Source organism: Yarrowia lipolytica, chromosome 1B, assembly GCF_001761485.1.
Source record: "Yarrowia lipolytica chromosome 1B, complete sequence".
Taxonomy (NCBI): Eukaryota; Fungi; Ascomycota; class Dipodascomycetes; order Dipodascales; genus Yarrowia; species Yarrowia lipolytica.
Genome location: NC_090771.1, coordinates 2,935,899 through 2,953,026, shown reverse-complemented (window position 1 = coordinate 2,953,026; position 17,128 = coordinate 2,935,899). Strand labels below are relative to the sequence as shown.

The 17,128-nt window shown below is 49.2% G+C and overlaps 9 protein-coding genes across 9 annotated transcripts; 5 read left to right on the top strand and 4 right to left on the bottom strand.

Moving 5' to 3' along the window:
* Positions 1-174: 174 nt before the first annotated feature.
* YALI1_B29528g (uncharacterized protein) lies at positions 175-1,365 on the top strand (the record flags this gene model as incomplete). Its single annotated transcript, XM_501229.3, has 1 exon — positions 175-1,365. One exon carries the CDS (start codon positions 175-177, stop codon positions 1,363-1,365), a length of 1,191 nt encoding a protein of 396 aa, XP_501229.1.
* A 371-nt stretch (positions 1,366-1,736) lies between these two features.
* Positions 1,737-2,326, bottom strand: YALI1_B29507g (mitochondrial 37S ribosomal protein uS19m; the record flags this gene model as incomplete). Its single annotated transcript, XM_501228.3, has 2 exons — positions 1,737-1,966; positions 2,287-2,326. The coding sequence occupies 2 exons, from the start codon at positions 2,324-2,326 to the stop codon at positions 1,737-1,739; spliced, it is 270 nt and encodes an 89-aa protein (XP_501228.1).
* Positions 2,327-2,473: 147 nt separating this feature from the next.
* YALI1_B29505g (uncharacterized protein) lies at positions 2,474-4,297 on the top strand (the record flags this gene model as incomplete). The annotated part of the gene is made up of 1 exon (XM_501227.3): positions 2,474-4,297. One exon carries the CDS (start codon positions 2,474-2,476, stop codon positions 4,295-4,297), a length of 1,824 nt encoding a protein of 607 aa, XP_501227.1.
* Positions 4,298-4,697: 400 nt separating this feature from the next.
* YALI1_B29483g (uncharacterized protein) lies at positions 4,698-5,654 on the top strand (the record flags this gene model as incomplete). The annotated part of the gene is made up of 1 exon (XM_501226.3): positions 4,698-5,654. One exon carries the CDS (start codon positions 4,698-4,700, stop codon positions 5,652-5,654), a length of 957 nt encoding a protein of 318 aa, XP_501226.1.
* Positions 5,655-5,851: 197 nt separating this feature from the next.
* YALI1_B29446g (uncharacterized protein) lies at positions 5,852-8,455 on the bottom strand (the record flags this gene model as incomplete). The annotated part of the gene is made up of 1 exon (XM_501225.3): positions 5,852-8,455. The coding sequence occupies one exon, from the start codon at positions 8,453-8,455 to the stop codon at positions 5,852-5,854; it is 2,604 nt and encodes an 867-aa protein (XP_501225.3).
* Positions 8,456-9,008: 553 nt separating this feature from the next.
* On the bottom strand, positions 9,009-9,426 carry YALI1_B29436g (uncharacterized protein; the record flags this gene model as incomplete). The annotated part of the gene is made up of 3 exons (XM_068282147.1): positions 9,009-9,187; positions 9,232-9,322; positions 9,370-9,426. 3 exons carry the CDS (start codon positions 9,424-9,426, stop codon positions 9,009-9,011), a joined length of 327 nt encoding a protein of 108 aa, XP_068138248.1.
* Positions 9,427-11,140: 1,714 nt separating this feature from the next.
* On the top strand, positions 11,141-12,241 carry YALI1_B29419g (uncharacterized protein; the record flags this gene model as incomplete). Its single annotated transcript, XM_501224.3, has 1 exon — positions 11,141-12,241. The coding sequence occupies one exon, from the start codon at positions 11,141-11,143 to the stop codon at positions 12,239-12,241; it is 1,101 nt and encodes a 366-aa protein (XP_501224.1).
* Positions 12,242-16,492: 4,251 nt separating this feature from the next.
* YALI1_B29364g (uncharacterized protein) lies at positions 16,493-16,772 on the top strand (the record flags this gene model as incomplete). The annotated part of the gene is made up of 2 exons (XM_068282146.1): positions 16,493-16,509; positions 16,556-16,772. 2 exons carry the CDS (start codon positions 16,493-16,495, stop codon positions 16,770-16,772), a joined length of 234 nt encoding a protein of 77 aa, XP_068138247.1.
* A 10-nt stretch (positions 16,773-16,782) lies between these two features.
* YALI1_B29360g (uncharacterized protein) lies at positions 16,783-17,047 on the bottom strand (the record flags this gene model as incomplete). The annotated part of the gene is made up of 2 exons (XM_068282145.1): positions 16,783-16,939; positions 16,998-17,047. The coding sequence occupies 2 exons, from the start codon at positions 17,045-17,047 to the stop codon at positions 16,783-16,785; spliced, it is 207 nt and encodes a 68-aa protein (XP_068138246.1).
* Between the last annotated feature and the right edge of the window lie 81 nt (positions 17,048-17,128).

Here is a 17,128-nt window from a genome sequence, read left to right as displayed (position 1 = left end):
TGACGGCTTCACTTCATAGTGGACAGAAATACCGCTCAAAAACCCTTTTGCCCCGCCCAACAAGACCCCATGTACCCCCTAAGGCTTGCTAATATTGAGGGTTTCACCTCCGTCTTGGCCCATGCGGGGATTGTTTAACTTCGTTGGGACCTGTCCTAAACATCTATCCATACAATGGTGCCTCGACGAGGAGCCACAATTGGGGCGCCATTGCCCCGTATATTCTCGAGACACGTCAGCAACTACTTTCACTATCGCCAGGGCGACGTGGCGGGCCGCATAAACCTGCTTTCGCTTCCGGGCTTCATTGGACACTACACAAGCCGAGTCAACAGACCCTACAACGAAGACCGCTACAGCGCCTCCGTATTGAAACTACCTCGAGGCAGCACTTTTGCGCCTCGATCTCTGCGAAAGGGCATGTCTGCCGAGCGTCAGGTCTTCAACTTTGCCGTCTACGATGGCCACGGATCCGACGAGTGCTCCGAGTTTCTTAAGGACAAACTGGCCACCTATGTCGAGAAGGCTGACCTCAACGACGCCGACGACATTACCACCAAGTACAAGGAGCGGTTTGGAGGCTACTGGCGCCGATGGAAGCAGATGGACAAATACCGGGGTAGAATGAGCCCCTACGACGACTTCCAGTTACGACTACCGTTGGCGTTCCTGGAGGCCGACTACGATTTTGAAGGTAAAGGAGGAAGTACATGCACATCGGTGTTCTTGTATTGTCGCCATGTGGCCCATTCAGAGGCCGGTCCCCTACCGCCGGGGGCTGAGGATAACATGTTTGACCCAGAGAACGACCTCTCTCTAGTAGTGGCCCATGTCGGAGACACTCGATGCATCATCTGTGATGCCAAAGGAGAGGCCACACCTCTTACCATCGACCACCATCCCAGCGCTCCCACCGAGGCCGATCGTCTGCGTCGATTTGCATCTTCATTCTTCATGGACTCCTTCGGCGAGGAGCGGTTCGGTGTCTTTGCCAACACCCGAGCCTTTGGAGACACACTTATGAAGGCCAAGGGTGTGAGTGCCGAGCCCGACGTGCGAGAGGTTGCACTCCAGGACGAACAGTTCCTGGTGCTGGTTTCCGACGGAGTTTCTGGCGACGTGTCTGATCAAGAGATCGTGGACCTGGTAACCATTACCGCCAACAGTAGCGGTTCTGGACGAGGATCGCCACAGCAGGCTGCCCAGGAGGTGGTTGAGTACGCAGCGGCTTTGGGTGGCTCGGACAATGCCACTTGCATGGTTATCCGTCTAAGAGGATGGGGCAATGGCTCGCAGGTGGACCGAACCGGCGAGCTACGAGAATACCGACTCAAAAATGTCGACTCCCGTGGAAATCGAATGTAGGCATGTATATTTATAAACAGTAACTTTGGCAATGTGACTTGAAGAATGTAGCACGAGTATTCAGTGGATGTGTAGTGTACATACTACCCCCACCGATAAGTTCCACTAATGTTTTACGGTATCAACTAAAAATCTAACTAAAAGTTCAATTACTCTTAGAGCCAAGATGCGAGATTTATTATCCTGGCTCAAAATTCCCATCTTACGTATTGGGTGGAAAAAGTCGCTGTATCTATGGATAGATACAAAGACTTTAGCGTATCACCATGTGAATAGCTACTTGTAGGTGAAGTCAGGTGGCTCTTCAGGCACTGTAAAGCTACAGTACAGTATGTACAGCTTCTGAGGCATGAATCTTGGCTATATACAAATTAGTTCTTGGTCTGTCGGTATCGGAAGGGCTTTCGAGTGTAAGCGTACTCGCCAAGCTTGGTTCCGACCATATCCTGGGTGACGTTGACAGGAACGTACTCCTTACCGTTGTGGACGTGGAAGGTCACACCAACAAACTGGGGGATGATGGTTGCGGCTCGCTTATCGGTCTGGATAGGCTGCTTCTTTGTAGCCCATGGCTTCAGGTCGATAGGGACAATGTGAGGGCCTGTGTTAGCTTTGGAGGATGTGTGTCATGTCTTGATTTGGCGATGTGTTGATCTGGTCAATGGAGAACAACTAGCAGATTCTGTGCGTAGTCGCGAGAGCTGAGAGGTGTTCTGACGACGAATCGAGAGGCAACAACCTGACTGGCCCGTGTTATCACCCGGTCCAACCAATCAATTTCCGGTTTGACAATCGCCAATACCTTTGTGCCTGTGGTGTCACTCGTATTGCAACGAAGTACAGGCGAATCACGCGAGTATGGTGAAAACGAGTGGCAAAAATCTTCTTCCCTGCACTCGGTTCACCAAATGAAATACTCACATTTCCAGGCGGAACGACAAAGAACCCGTGTTGGCAGCATTTTCGGAGTGGTCTGAAGTGCAAAAAGGGTGATGTAAAAACGCTTACTACACCTAAACTCTATTTGATACTCGTGCATGAAAATCTTAGGCCTACATACAAATAAATTTATTTCGAGCCTGCAGCACACCACGAAACACACATCACCATGTTCACTGGAGTTCGTCGATTTGACCCTACCCAGGGCGGACAGGCGTCGCCTGTACCATTCAAGAAGGTCAAACACGAGGAGGAGGAAAGCAAGCCTGAAACCAATGCTGACGAGCACTCTGAGGTGGAATATGAGGAGGAGTCTGGGGACGACTCCATGGATGAGGCTGAGGAGGCCAAGAAGCCCGTGGAGGTCAAGGACGAGGAGGAGAGCGAAGATGAGAACCTTACAGCCGACCAGAAGCGAAAGAAGAAGCAGGAAGCCGCCAACCTGGCCAAGCGAGCGGAGGAAAAGGCTCTAGAGCGAAAGCGAAAGCGAGAACAGCATATGGGCGAGGAGGACTCTGATAGTGAAGATGATCTGGCGCCTATCAAGATTTCTGGCAACAACAAAATCAAGCTTGCTAAGGGAACCATTCGAGCTAAGGGCTTCGAGGAGCTTCCCCAGACTGAAATCTATGAGGATAAACCCGATGAGAGTGCAACCATCTCTCGAAAGACCCAACTTCAGACACAGCCCATTTTGCGAAATGCTACTTATGTGGAAATTGACGATGTTGGATCATTTGATGAGTTTGATCTGAGCAAAAATATGATGAAGAACCTGGACACTTTAGGATACACAAAGGCATTTTCTGTGCAGAAGGCAGTCATTCCTTGGCTTCTGGCCCAGCAAAAGCTCCTTGCCCCCGATCGAAAGCCCGATCTTCTTGTTTCTGCATCCACCGGTTCCGGTAAGACCGCCACTTACGGAATCCCCATTATCGAGAAGCTCCGAGACCGTATTGTTCCTCGAATCAGAGCTGTGGTTGTACTCCCTACAAAGCCCCTGGTCATGCAAGTCCGAGACGTGCTTGAAAACCTATCCAAGGGATCTTCTTTGTCTGTTGTGGCTCTTCGAAACGACCGAAGCACCAAACGTGAACGGGCTGTTCTGGAGACTGCCGATATCGTTGTGGCAGCCCCTGGTCGACTTGTGGAGCAAGTGAAGGAGAACCCCGAGCTCTTCTCTTACATCGAATTTCTGGTGGTTGACGAGGCCGATCGTCTGCTTGGCCAGGACTACTACGACTGGGCCTCTGTGTTGCAGAACAACCAGCAGCGGGCCCAGGCTGGTAAGACCAACCTCACTGAGCACTACGTTCGAAACATGCAAACACTTATTTTCTCAGCCACCCTCACAGCCAACCCCGAACACATTGCATCCATGGACATCCACAATCCTGGCGTTTTTGTCATTGGTAGTTCTGACAGCTACTCTATTCCCAAGAGTCTTACAGAGATTGTCACCCACGTGTCTGCTGCCGAGAAGCCTCTTATGCTGTGCGAGCTGCTAGTGCAGAGAGATATCAACAGAGGCGTGGTGTTCACTAAGAGTTCCGAAACTGCTGCTCGTGTGGCTCGCATGATGGAGATTATGGACGCGGACATTTTCCACAAGGATTGGAAGATAGCGGCTGTTTCTGCCGAGACTTCTTCTGTGCACCGACGACGGTCCATGAAGCAGTTTATTGATGGCAAGATCGACTTTCTGGTCTGTACCGATTTGGTTTCTCGAGGTATCGATTTCGTGGTGGATAATGTGATCAACTACGATATCCCTAGTGGAAAGCGAGAGTATGTGCATCGAGTGGGTCGAACTGCCCGAGCAGGCAGAGAAGGTAACGCATACACCTTCCTCACTGGCTCTGGAGAAGCCAAGTGGTTCCGGGAGATTGGCGAGTTTGTGGGTCGAACCCAGGAGGTGGATGCCACTCATATCAACAGTTCCCATAACGACGGATACCAGGAGGCTCTTGCCAAGCTGGAGGAGGAGGTTTAGAAGGTGTTATAAATGCATTGTAAATTATCATTTAATAGACGACTGAGCAAAATACAGCACGTGCAGGCGGTTATTGTATTTACTCGTACAGTTTGTACTCACTAATACTGGCTGTTTTGCAGCCTGGGTTCTGCCTAGCCGAGACAAGACTGTTCTAGAACCTTCATAAAGCCGACTTTTGTACGGTAAATATATAATAATGGCTTGCGCTCTCCAGATATCAGTGTATCTGCTTGCTTCATTATAGAGAGCAGTCGAATAAGGTTCCGGACCCAGCGACACTTCACATACTCCGACAGTGCGCCGAAGGTGACCCACAGAATTCAAAGTATAAATTCGATAGCCGATCCTGTTTGCAAGATGATTCAGACTATCGATCCTAACGACTGCTAAACACACAATGCGAAGAACACTTGCCCGTCTCCAGCACCACTCCAACGCGTTTGTTCGAATCGTCGAGGTTGCGCCTCGAGACGGTCTTCAAAACGAAAAGAAGATCCCTTCCACCGAAACTAAGACTTCTCTGATTGACCGGCTGGTAGCTACCGGCCTTCAGACTGTGGAGGTGACCTCGTTTGTGTCGCCCAAGTGGGTCCCTGCCATGGCAGATAATGAAGCCATTCTGAAACACTGCAACCAGACCCATGGAGGAACCACTGTCGACTTCCCAGTGCTGACCCCTAATGCCAAGGGCATGCAGAAGGCATTGGAGCTCGGAGCCAAGGAGGTGGCCATCTTTGCTGCTTCTTCCGATGGCTTCGCTAAAAAGAATACAAACTGCACTGTTGATGAGAGCTTTGAGCGATTCGAGGAAGTTCTGAAACTGGCCCGTAACGCTGGCCACCCAGTCAAGGTCCGAGGCTACCTGTCTACCGTCATTGGATGTCCCTATGACGGTCCCACAGAACCCGCACGTGTGGCAGAGCTAGCTCAGAGACTCATTGATCTGGGATGTTACGAGGTATCTCTAGGTGACACTATCGGTGTTGGAACTCCCGGAACCATTGAGATGATGTTGGATCAGGTGATGCGACGGGTGCCCGCTGAGATGCTGGCTATTCACGCCCACGACACTTACGGCCAGGGTGTTGCCAACGTCATGAAGGCAGTCGATATGGGGGTTCGTGTGGTTGACGCCTCTGTAGCTGGTCTTGGAGGCTGTCCCTACGCAAAGGGAGCTACTGGCAATGTTGCCACTGAAGATGTGGTCTATGCCCTGCATGGAAGTGGCTACGACACTGGTGTCAACCTGGATCTACTGGCTGAAACTGGCGAGTGGATTTCCAAGGAGCTCGGTCGACCCAACGGATCCCGAGCCGGTCGAGCAATCTGGACCAAGAACCAGGCCAAAATTTGATTTTGACGAGTTTGGTGACGATTGGTTGACGCTCTCCAAATGACCGGTACAGTGCATACAGTACATTGTACGCAACAAAACAGTTATGGAGTAGTAAATAATGCATAGATTGATTAATTTATATGATGGACGTGTCGTACAGTACATACATGCTGTACAGCACGAAACTTGTATTATCTTGGTATGATCAATTCTTATCATGCCGTGTCTGTGTCTGTTGTGGAGGGGTGCACACTGGGAGGCGCCGTGGTACAAGTAGGTTCCCGGGAAGAACCCGGAGCAGACGGAGGTTCGGCGTTAGCCTCGGTAGTGTTTTCCGCAGTCACTTTCTCTTGACCGGAAGTACCAACAGCAAGTCCCCCGCCGGTGGCCAATCCTTCAGGCTTTTCCTCAGGCCGTCCCTCGGCTTTAGCCCTAGCCTCCGCCTCTTTTCGTTCTCGACGCTCCTTGCCTCGACGAAGATCCTCCTCTTTTCGTTTAGCTCGTCGCAGCTTCTTTGCATCAAACTCGTGCCACTCGCCCACCAGCTCTCTCAGAACAAGAGGGCGCTCAGCCTTGGGCTCCACGTTGAAGTAGTCGCTATTCATGGCCTCCTGTGATGTCATCCGGTATGCGGGGTTCATTTCCAGCAGCTTGGACGCAAGCTTTAGAGCAGGTTTACTGCAAACCTGGTCATACATCTGCAGGAACTTGCTGGGCTTCTTGTAGTTGAACTTGAGCATCTCAAACCACGGCAACGACTCCAGATCAGGCCAGTACTCGTTGGTTGGGGTACCCATGATGTCGAAAATGCAATCCAGTTGGTTAATTTCGTCTGCTCCTCGGAACACAGCCAGTCGAGAGTACAGCTCGACCAGCAGACATCCAGCCCCCCAGTTGTCCACTGCTCCATCGTAGAGAGTAGCCCCAAAAAGAAGCTCGGGAGGTCTGTACCATAGAGTGATGACTCGGTTTGAGTATCGGGCTCTCTTGTTGGAAGGGTCGATGGTTCGAGACAAACCGAAATCAGCTAGCTTGAGGTTTCCATCTCCATCCACCAGAATATTCGAACCCTTGATATCACGATGCAAAATTCCTCGCTGATGAATGTATGTCAAGCCAGACAGAATTTGATGAAACAAGAATTTGATGTGTCCCTCTTCAAGCCTCACGTTGGGCTGAGCAAGAATACCACTCAGATCATGACTCATGTAGCCAAAAATCATAAATACGCCATTCTCCTCCACCATCATCTCCTTGAGAGAAATGATATTGTCATGGCGAAGAGATTGTAGCAGCTTGATTTCTCGAAGAGCTGTGACTGGAAATCCTTCACGCTCAGTTTCCAGACGCAGCCGCTTGAGAGCTGAGGTGGTACCACTGACCTGGTTGACAGCCTTGTACACCTTACCATACGTACCTTCTCCCACTTGTGTAACACGTTCGAAGATACTGCTGGTAAGGGTATGTTGGGTGACTCGTGGCTTTGTTGTGTCCACAGGAGTGGTTGCAACAACAGGCTCACCAGGTTCATCATCACCATAACAGGGTACGTCATCATCAAACTGCGGTCCTGTAGAAGCTTCTCGTTTCGGTCTCTTATTTTGAAAGTCAGACCGGCTTCGAGACTCGGAAGAATCACTGAACGTAGGGTTGAGCCGTTTTCGTCCATCTCTGCTTCCGTCACGTGAAGCCACAGACGCCTCACTCGATGCACCTCCCCCGTTTCCTAGACTTGAGCTGTCCAGAGAAATATCACCCACCGATCCCGACCGGCTGGGGTCCAATTCTTCAGTCTCCTGCTTCTTGCGCTCGCGTTCTCGAGCTTCCTTTTTTGTGTACCCAATGTAGTTGGGGTTGTTGGGGTTGTGAATGTTGGAGTCTGTGAGTGCCGTGGTGCTGGCACCTGCCTTCTTGCGTTTCCGCTTAGCCGAGGAGGTGGGTCCGCTGTCAGACTGTGATGCAAAAGTGACCTGGTCGGGAAGAGGTCGACGCTGGCCTGGTCGAGGAGCCGAAGACGGGGGAACAGGACCTGTAGAGGACGCACGAGAAGGTGTTGATGGAAGAGAAGGTGGTGGGCCAGAGACTCTTCTATCACGGTACAGAGGGGTTGTTTCTCTGTCTCTATTTTCTCTGTTACCCCGTCCATCCCCGCTGTCTCTACCCCTGTTGTCCCGATCCCTGATGTCTCTATCCCTGTCGTATCGATCACTGTCTGGTCTATAGCTTGAACCGTCTCTTCTGTCATCTCGACCCTTGTTTTGTTGCCATGGCGCGTTGCTGCTGCTGTTCTGCCACGATCTGTCGCCTCGAGATCTATCCGGCCAGTCCTTGTTGTCCGCTCCAGGTCGTCTTCCTCCTGTTGAACGCTGTTGGCGAGGCGGTGTATCATCAGGTCGATTGTCGTAGCGAGAAGACAGTCGATCCCAGGGCTTATCACCCGAGTAGGAGTCTTTTCGAAGAGGAGGATCCTGCCAGGTCGAACGACCTCCACTCCAGGCTCCATCACTAAAGAGATCAGGGCCATCGTCTCGGTACGTATCACCATGTTCTCGTGGAGGAGGTGGGGGAGGCGCATCTCTGCTTCCACCAAAATGGTCATCTCTGAATCCACCTCCTCTGCTGCTGTTGTTGCGAGATCCTCCTCCTCGGCCACCTCGTCCTCCTCTTATGGACTTGTCGTTTCGCGAGCTTCCTGCTCCTCTGTTGCTTTGCTCACTTCGGGGTCTCCAGTGACTGCGATCACGGTCATCTGGAGGATCTCTCGTATCCCGGTCGTCACGCTTGTTCCAACTCATGGGCGCCCGTGGGGTAGATTCCATGCTTCGGTTGCAACGTGAATGTGGTGGTGGTGTGTTTAGCTGCTGGAAAGCTGTGCTGCGTTTGCCTCTAACTTTTTTTGGCGTGCTTCTCTGGTTATCCTGTTCTCTTTTTTTGATGCAGACCCAAGTATCTTAAATTTCGACGCATGTGAAGGTTACCCGGCGCACTGGGCCTGAGAATGAGAGAATGAGAAGAGAGGCAACCAAAAGCAGCAAAAAAAGGAGACACAGAGCAGAGAAAACATCACTGCAACAATATGTTCCCATTTAAGAGGGCCGTCCAAAGCCGTGGGTATGACTCAAGCATATATATGATCAAAGACCGGTTTCTACGTCTGAAAAGACTACTGAATGTGGGGAGGGTGGTGCCGTATGTGAGCGCAGGAGAGGAGGGGAAGGGCCAAATTAGTCACTCTCAGCAGTGTAGCAGGGTGGCAACCGATGAACACCAAATAGCCAACACCCATCCAAAAACATCCAGGCAGCATTTCTCAAGACAGAAATGTTGACATGCCCTCCAGAAGGTGGTCCATCCAATGAACAATGAATGGTTCTACGACTGGCCTGTAACAGCCAGCAGTGGTGTGTAGGTAAAAACTAAACCACTGGTTCTTAGGTAAACGCACATCTCCACTATGGGGATGGCGATGGTAGGAGCAGCTGGGCCACCAGAGGTGCGCGTGGCGCACAGCAACCAGTGACCCACGACGATCATATCTCCAACGGAAGAGCCTGCGCTCACAAAAGGGAGAGACCCACAAGAGTCACAGTATCACGAGAGTCAACCGCAGGAACAATCTCCATGACATGACGCACGTACGTACGTACGATAGTGGTGTGTTGGCAACGATTGGTTAATCGCTCAGCCTCAAAATGAGTCTTTGCTCACAAAGACATTAGGGGGAAACGTGGACGGGCTGCTCCAAGGTCAAGAAATTCGTCCCTCCGCCGTGGCTAGATGAACGGGCCATCACCTAGTTCGTTGTTGCTGGACGACGCGCCGTAGTAGCGATGGTTGTTAGCAGGGAAGCGTTTGGGTGTAAGCTTAGTGGATACAGAAATACTCAAGAGCCAATCGTAACAGGGTTAGGGTACATTATACGTCGGCGTGTTAGCGGTGTGATAGAGGGAGCGAATGGCACAGTGACGACTGTGTGTAGAAATCAACTCTCGCAATGTTGTGTGTCCTGAATCAAGAGCAACCCGGTCTTGAATCATCTTTTCACACCTTCAAACACCAACAGATGTAACAGTATCCCCTCTTCGATAAAGTTGGTGTGGGGGTCAAGTGTCTCTGAACCTGTATGAGGATGTATCACATTGTATCGTACGCACGTACCGGTGGCTATACGGGTTCGCTCATTATTGTGTATTATTAGACATGGGAAAATGAACCGGCTTGATGAACAGGAAATTAACACGTCATTTGCGTCAGCCATGAACTTCCACTTCGCCGGTGATAAACTAACACACCAGTATGTAGTTGCCGTAATCTGAAAGCCCACGTGACGCATCTCTTTTTAGCAGCAAAGTGGTCACCAAGACTACTTATGATGCAGAAGTATCCAACCATGCACGTACTGTACGCACATGAATTGCCGAGCAGTTCCTGGAGCTATTGTATTTGTAGTCGTACTATATTCGGAGGAGGGGTTCCCGGCTATTGTCTTTCCATAGCTATGATATGTGTAAGAATGCATCGTTTTATTCACCACGCGTTTAATTTCACAGTTAGGTTCCGGGGTACAGCATTTGAAAGAATCTTGATCACGTTATCATTATCATCACATACGTTCGTCCTCCGTTAATACTTCATACAATCGTGCCAACTGGCGGTACGGAGCATGTCGGTGTTCGGTCTCATAAGCTCCTAAGCCCAGCCGGAACCCGTCTGCCCGAGAGCCATTATCTGCAGCTCTTAACCCCTCAAAGTCCACACCTACGACTGTACACACCAAGGATGCATGATCTCTTTACACACTGCGGCCAAAATATTTGAGACGACGTTCTACACGAGACCAAGAAGGTTAAAAGTTGCGATTTGGGATCCTCGAAGTCGCAGCAGAATGAGGTCTTGTACAAGGTCACCAGGGTATCACTGTCTGTATACGAGTAAAGGAGGACCTGCTTGTAGCAGACAATGATGGGTATCGTGTGTGATAGATGTCCAGACATAGCTGATTGCTCTGCATTAGTCTCCTCAGCTGCAGACTAGTGTAAGCGGGCCTGGATACAATTCCAAGCCGGTTCGTGCGGCTCGGAAATACGCAATAGTAGTATGGTTTGTATGGGGAAACACTAGTGCGGGGAGGGACTGATCTCATTGCTTTCAGGAGAATGAGGTTGAAATCAGAAGGTGAATATGGAACGATTCTCGGTCAAAAAACATCGAGTTAGCTATGTCTTTGCAATTGTCCTGTATCCACGCATCACGTGAGCCATTGCTCTGGGCTTGAGAGTGCTCGCTACTTGTCTCCAGCATCGCGATAATGTGCCATATGCATGCATTGATGCAAGAGAATGGCTAGTGGCCTCAACAAGCACTAAGGACTGGGGCTTGTGGGGGAGACTGACGGAATAGTCGAAACCCATGGTTATTTTAACAGCTCCGATGTCAATATAAATACCACTGGATACCCCCTCCAGTTACAATCATCACACACAAACACAAACACAACCACTACAATGAAGATTCTCCTTATCCTTTACGACGCCGGCTCCCACGCTGCTGACGAACCCAAGCTGCTAGGTTGCACCGAGAACGAGCTCGGCATCCGATCCTGGCTCGAGTCCCAGGGCCATACCCTGGTCACCACCTCTTCCAAGGAGGGTGCTGACTCTGTTCTCGACAAGGAGATTGTTGATGCCGATGTTGTCATCACCACTCCCTTCCACCCCGGCTACATCACCCGAGAGCGAATTGCCAAGGCCAAGAACCTCAAGATCTGTGTCACTGCCGGTGTTGGCTCTGACCACGTTGATCTTGCTGCCGCCAACGAGAGAAACATTGCCGTGCTCGAGGTCACTGGTTCCAACGTGACTTCTGTTGCTGAGCACGTTGTCATGACCATGCTTGTTCTTGTCCGAAACTTCGTGCCTGCCAACGAGCAGGTTCGAGGCGGCGGCTGGGACGTTGCCGGTGTTGCCAAGGATTCCTACGATATTGAGGGTAAGGTCATTGGTACCGTCGGAGTCGGCCGAATCGGCAAGCGAGTGCTCCAGCGACTCAAGCCCTTCGACCCCAAGGAGCTGCTCTACTACGACTATCAGCCTCTGTCTGCTGCCGACGAGAAGGAGATTGGCGCCCGACGAGTTGAGAAGCTCGAGGACATGCTTGCCCAGTGTGATGTTGTCACCATCAACTGCCCCCTGCACGAATCCACCAAGGGTCTCTTTAACAAGGAGCTGCTGTCCCACATGAAGAAGGGCGCCTGGCTCGTCAACACCGCTCGAGGAGCCATCTGTGTAAAGGAGGACGTTGCCGCCGCTCTCAAGTCTGGTCAGCTCCGAGGCTACGGCGGAGATGTCTGGTTCCCCCAGCCTGCCCCTGCTGACCACCCCTGGAGAAAGATGGTCAACAAGTACGGTGCCGGTAACGCCATGACCCCCCACATGTCTGGAACCTCTCTGGACGCCCAGGCCCGATACGCTGCTGGTGTCAAGCAGATTCTCGACGAGTTCTTCTCCGGCCGAGAACAGTACCGACCCCAGGACATTATCTGCTACGGTGGTAACTACGGCACCAAGGCCTACGGAGACGACAAGAAGGTCGTCGACAAGAAGTAATCCGTCCAACGTTCTTCTCAGCGCACAGGTACCTATACTACTGGTAGTATCAGGTTAAACCTCTTTTAGTTTAATGATAAGATAAGATAACATACCGTAGCCCCAAATAAATGTAAGATTATGCCAATATGGAGCGATAGAGACACAGTATAACAGACAGCTATGGAAGACACAATAATTTCATATTGTCCTATGTTTAGAAACATAAACCACTTTAAACTGCAACAACCTCTGACAAGAATCTATCATAACTATACCGACCATCAATATTGTCTCCTTTTTAGGGAATAGGGTCAAATTGACATACTTGTCCGCGATGAAGTATCATTATCAGCAAGGGGTTATCGTGACAGGAATTACAGGTCAAAGTTAAATGAAACCAACAGAAGTGCCCCCAGATATGTCCGGAATATTGTTTAGAGCAACGGTTGCTTGCAGATTTGACACTTTTTGTTGTAGCTACAATTTCTCCTGGCTTGTGTCATTACCTGTATCATCTCGTGCTGCTGATTGTATTGAGGAGTTGCGCCTCGGCTATCTGCACTACCACTTTATTAACCCGAAATGCATGTTCATGTGTAGCAGATGACTGTTTCTTTGTTTGCGAGTTAAACTCCTATCAGATGTCAACATCAGAGCTACTGTAGGCAAATACTAGATGAGCCTCGTTTAGTACATACGAAAAGAATACTGGAACCGCTATATCGGACAGAGTCAGCTTCTGTTGATTTTTCGGCACGCTTTGTACCAAAATAGCCGCGTCTTTCTGTCACAATTTCTCCCCAGTGGCGCGCTACTGTAGTTCTCAAACGCTCGATGCCTGGAGCAGTAAGATCGGCAGAAATGTTGTGGAAGCCCTGCATGTACGTTGAGGAATTCGTTGTACATGGCATACCGATCCTTGATTGAGACGACCTTGATACTCGTACTGCGATGTAGAACTGAAAGTCACCCCTGTGAACGGCAGCGATTGTGGTGGATGTCCATCTTTCATTTGGCTAGATATTGATCCGCACGTATGTATGTACGCGCGTACTTGTACATCGGTCGAGGCACAGACTTGAACTCGGAGATTTGGGAAAAGAAACAAACGCTCTTTATGTGCCGAGGGATCTCAGACAGCAACAAGGTGGGCCGTTCATATGTCGTAGTGATTGCAGATACATTTCCCAATAACTGTTCAGATGACATACACCACTCTGAACACCGCTTTGTGGTCCTGAGAGTATGTTTCTCTTGCTCTTCTACTCTCCGATTCTCGTGGCGTAAGACATTCTTCAGAGAAGTCCCTCTTCCGACCGAAACCCGCATATCGTGTACAGTAGCTATAAGACTGTAGTTACAGTGCCTGTAGTTGTACAGCATACTCGTTTGGTGGTGAATAGACACAACGCTCTTCATAAATCACCCCAAGATCACCGTATGGAACTTCTCAATGAGATATGACGGATCCATCCTCAATACCCATGGAAATTTGTTGATTACCACACCCGGAGCACATAGTATATACGTACGGGTACATATCCTTGTCCGTAACCAAAGAGATCTGGACTGGGATGTTGGGCCAGCCCGAACCAAATATATAGCATCACAGGAGGGCCTGTCTACGGAGGCTTCTGTGTCTTAGTATCGTATCGTAGGTACTCACGGGTCCAATTGAAAGCTGCTACAAGGTCCCTACTTGTAGCGACACTGCCAAACAATAACACCCAACACCTTCGATGGCTGGTCATTTGCACGTTTCAAGAGTGCCTCTCTGTTGCAGTCCTAAAAGAAGGTTCTGTCAAAATATTTGTCTGAACTCTGTGCCCGCCCGGAAGCTCTCACGTCCAAGGTTTCACAGTGCGGAAAGGGTGTGTGGGTGTATATTGAAAGTGAGAAGGAAAGGGCGCAAACGTGCGGGCGGGCCAATTTGAGAGAAAATCAATTTTCCGGATATATTTGATTCCGGTTCAACAATGGCTCAGTGGGATTTTTCCATTCATTCTCTGACTACTAATACAAGTACATCATGAGTACTCGTATGTATCCCTGCTCTATATGCCTCTTATACTTTTCCTTGTGTCCAATATATCGGTGAAGCCGCCACTTCTACATTATTTCCTTTGTGGACGCAGCAGTTCTTACTCACACATTTGTAGCTTTGGGTCTGGGCTTACAGAGGCCAGGCTGAGTTTTGAATATTCAGGTAAAGATCCAAGAAGCAACTTTTTCTAGGATAGCGCAATATTGATGTCTTCACATCGCTTCTTGGCATGTACGTACACCAGCGAGCCCAAACCCCAATCCATTTCGCTTATGTCGTTGAGATAGGATAAGATTTGGACCCCCGTATTCCCAGTGACAAACCTACAATACGGTTGAGGAACGTACAAGTTGTACGTGTCGCCGCAACCATTTCGCACAGCAATGCCTTGACTTCTCAAGTCAGACTGATAAACCTACAACCCCACAAACGTAGTTTGCCATTGACAGCAGTTCTTGCATCTTCCACCACGTCCCGCGACCGCTTTAGTGGTGGCAAGGAAAAGAGGCACAGCTGGAAGTGGGAAATCTTGTAACTATAAACACTCAGTGGTTGACCCTGTTATTGGGTTTACAGTAACAGCGTACCAGCAAATACAAGTACTTCTAAGGGTATGGTACAAGTACGGAGGAATCACAGTAGAGCATGTACGATACAACACTTGGAGTGTGAGGCCTATGATTTGCTACTTGTAGTATGAACCATAATCCACCCCGCCGTGCTCTTCCCTTCGCCCGGATTTCCTCCCTCTAAACACTACGTACGTGCTGCATGACTGGTTTACGAAATATAACCCATGGTGTGATCTCCCTATTACCTATAAGAGCAAAAAATCACACGAAGAATGACTGGTTTCAGATAAGGTTGTCAAGCAACGTACACGGGACTGACACTGTGTGCAAGATGAGCATTAGGCTGCAACGCCGCTCAGACACCATTCTTTCATCAATAACAATTAGCCTGTATTATTCACGAATACTCGCAGATAACAATAGGCTCTTAGAACTAGAAAGAGGAGCCCCTTGTGACCCCCAACCCCCGCAATGGAGGTGCCAGCACCTTCCGTTTCAGAGCCCCATATTTACAGTTGCAGTGTCCCTTTCTGTCAAAACTTCTCTTCGCGTCTTTTCTGTACTGATGCAATGGATGATAACTCTATTTCGCCTTCCGCAATTCTTAGAATTTCAACAATGAGAATATCCGAAAGCCGTTGATTGTTTGAATCAGATTGAGCCCTTACAGTAGTATAAACTGTCTGTCATATTTTTTCCCCGGGAAATTGGCTATTTTTTCCCCCTTTATGGCATAATAACTTGTATGTATCTGTGAATGTACACCACTCATGTAACAAAAAGCCTTTGTTTTAACGTTCCACCGTAATCTTATACGGGCTGGTCCTGTTTGAGTTCTCCGAAAACCTTGAGGGACCATCAAGGAGACGGCCCGTATATAATATGGGCCTCCCCCATTTTATTTTGGATCTATCCTCGACAGAAGGGTGCCCAAGGCAACATGCACAGTGTGAACATGCCACCGAATACCCGGCGCCACCGAGCCGAACCGAACCGAACCAAACGTCGCCCCGCTGACATCAAGTGCTTACGATTGTGACTTCATTTTTCACTGCCTTATTTATCGAGAGGGCGTCATGTTCCTTCTTCATAGTCAACATGCTTGCTTATCTGCCTACTCTGCCATTCGAGCTTTGATGACACCTTACCGACCAACGAGTCTTTATACCCAACTACTTTCCATCACCTTTCTCGACGGCTACCCTTCTCCTACTCTCCCGACTTTTTGCCGCTCACGGAGCCATTTATTATGGCCAGACTATGTTTTCTGTTTCTTTTTTCCCTCTTTTTTTTCTTTTTTTGTTCTATTCCTATTCCCTTCTTTCTTTTCATTTCACTCTTTCCTTTCCCTTTTGCCACTCACATTCCCAACCACTTTCGTTTCTTTCTTGTTTCGGTGTCCTTTATACGCCATGACTCTGCAACATTTTTCTGTTCTACTTTTGTCTTCCAGCGACTCGTTCGCCATTATCATCATGTGATAATTCTGTCGACTCTGAGCGACGCACAACTGTATACCAGTTTTACCCATAATTTATGATCTTCTTGTTTTCTATTGTTCCTTTTGTGCCCGCACCCTTTCACTAACCGTGTGTGTTTCTCTCATCTCAGCTTGAGTGTCGCTGTCGCCCTGTCCTGACATGTTCCTTTTCTATGCTGACCGTCACTTCGTCGACCGTGTGATGACCACACACTCACCGTATGTGGTGATTCGAGCTCTTATTTTGATATTCATGTCTTTCTATTTTTCATCTTCTCACCGTTGCCGCTCAGACGCTCTCCATCCACAATCTTTCCCGCTAATTCATTTTTATCGGTGATTCATCTGTTGTGTTCTCTTCGGTTTTTCTCAGCCCTTCATATTACACCATCCCCCATGTCACATCGTTTCTACTTACCACAGTTCATACTGACCCTGCGCTGTCTCGATTAGTTCTGGCTTCTCACATCTCCGACCTTTCGCTGTCTCGCTTCGTTCTTCTCTGTTGCAGTCGTTTGTTTGGCACCCTGACGTCTCTTTTGTGCTTATGTTTCTTATTTGTTATTATTTGTCTACTAGCCATTATGCTAGGTTTCTCACCCACTTGCGGTGTTTTGTTACTAACTTTTTCTCATACCCCCCTCTAGATTATCTTTTTTCTTTCTGAACGGACCTCACTCCAAGTTGTCCTTTACTCGATATGCAAGGCAATCGTCGCCCTTGAACATTATGCTAATTACTTTGAATTCATATCATATTACTGGTACTACTTGTACTAATTAATATTACTAAACTGCCCAGACTTACCA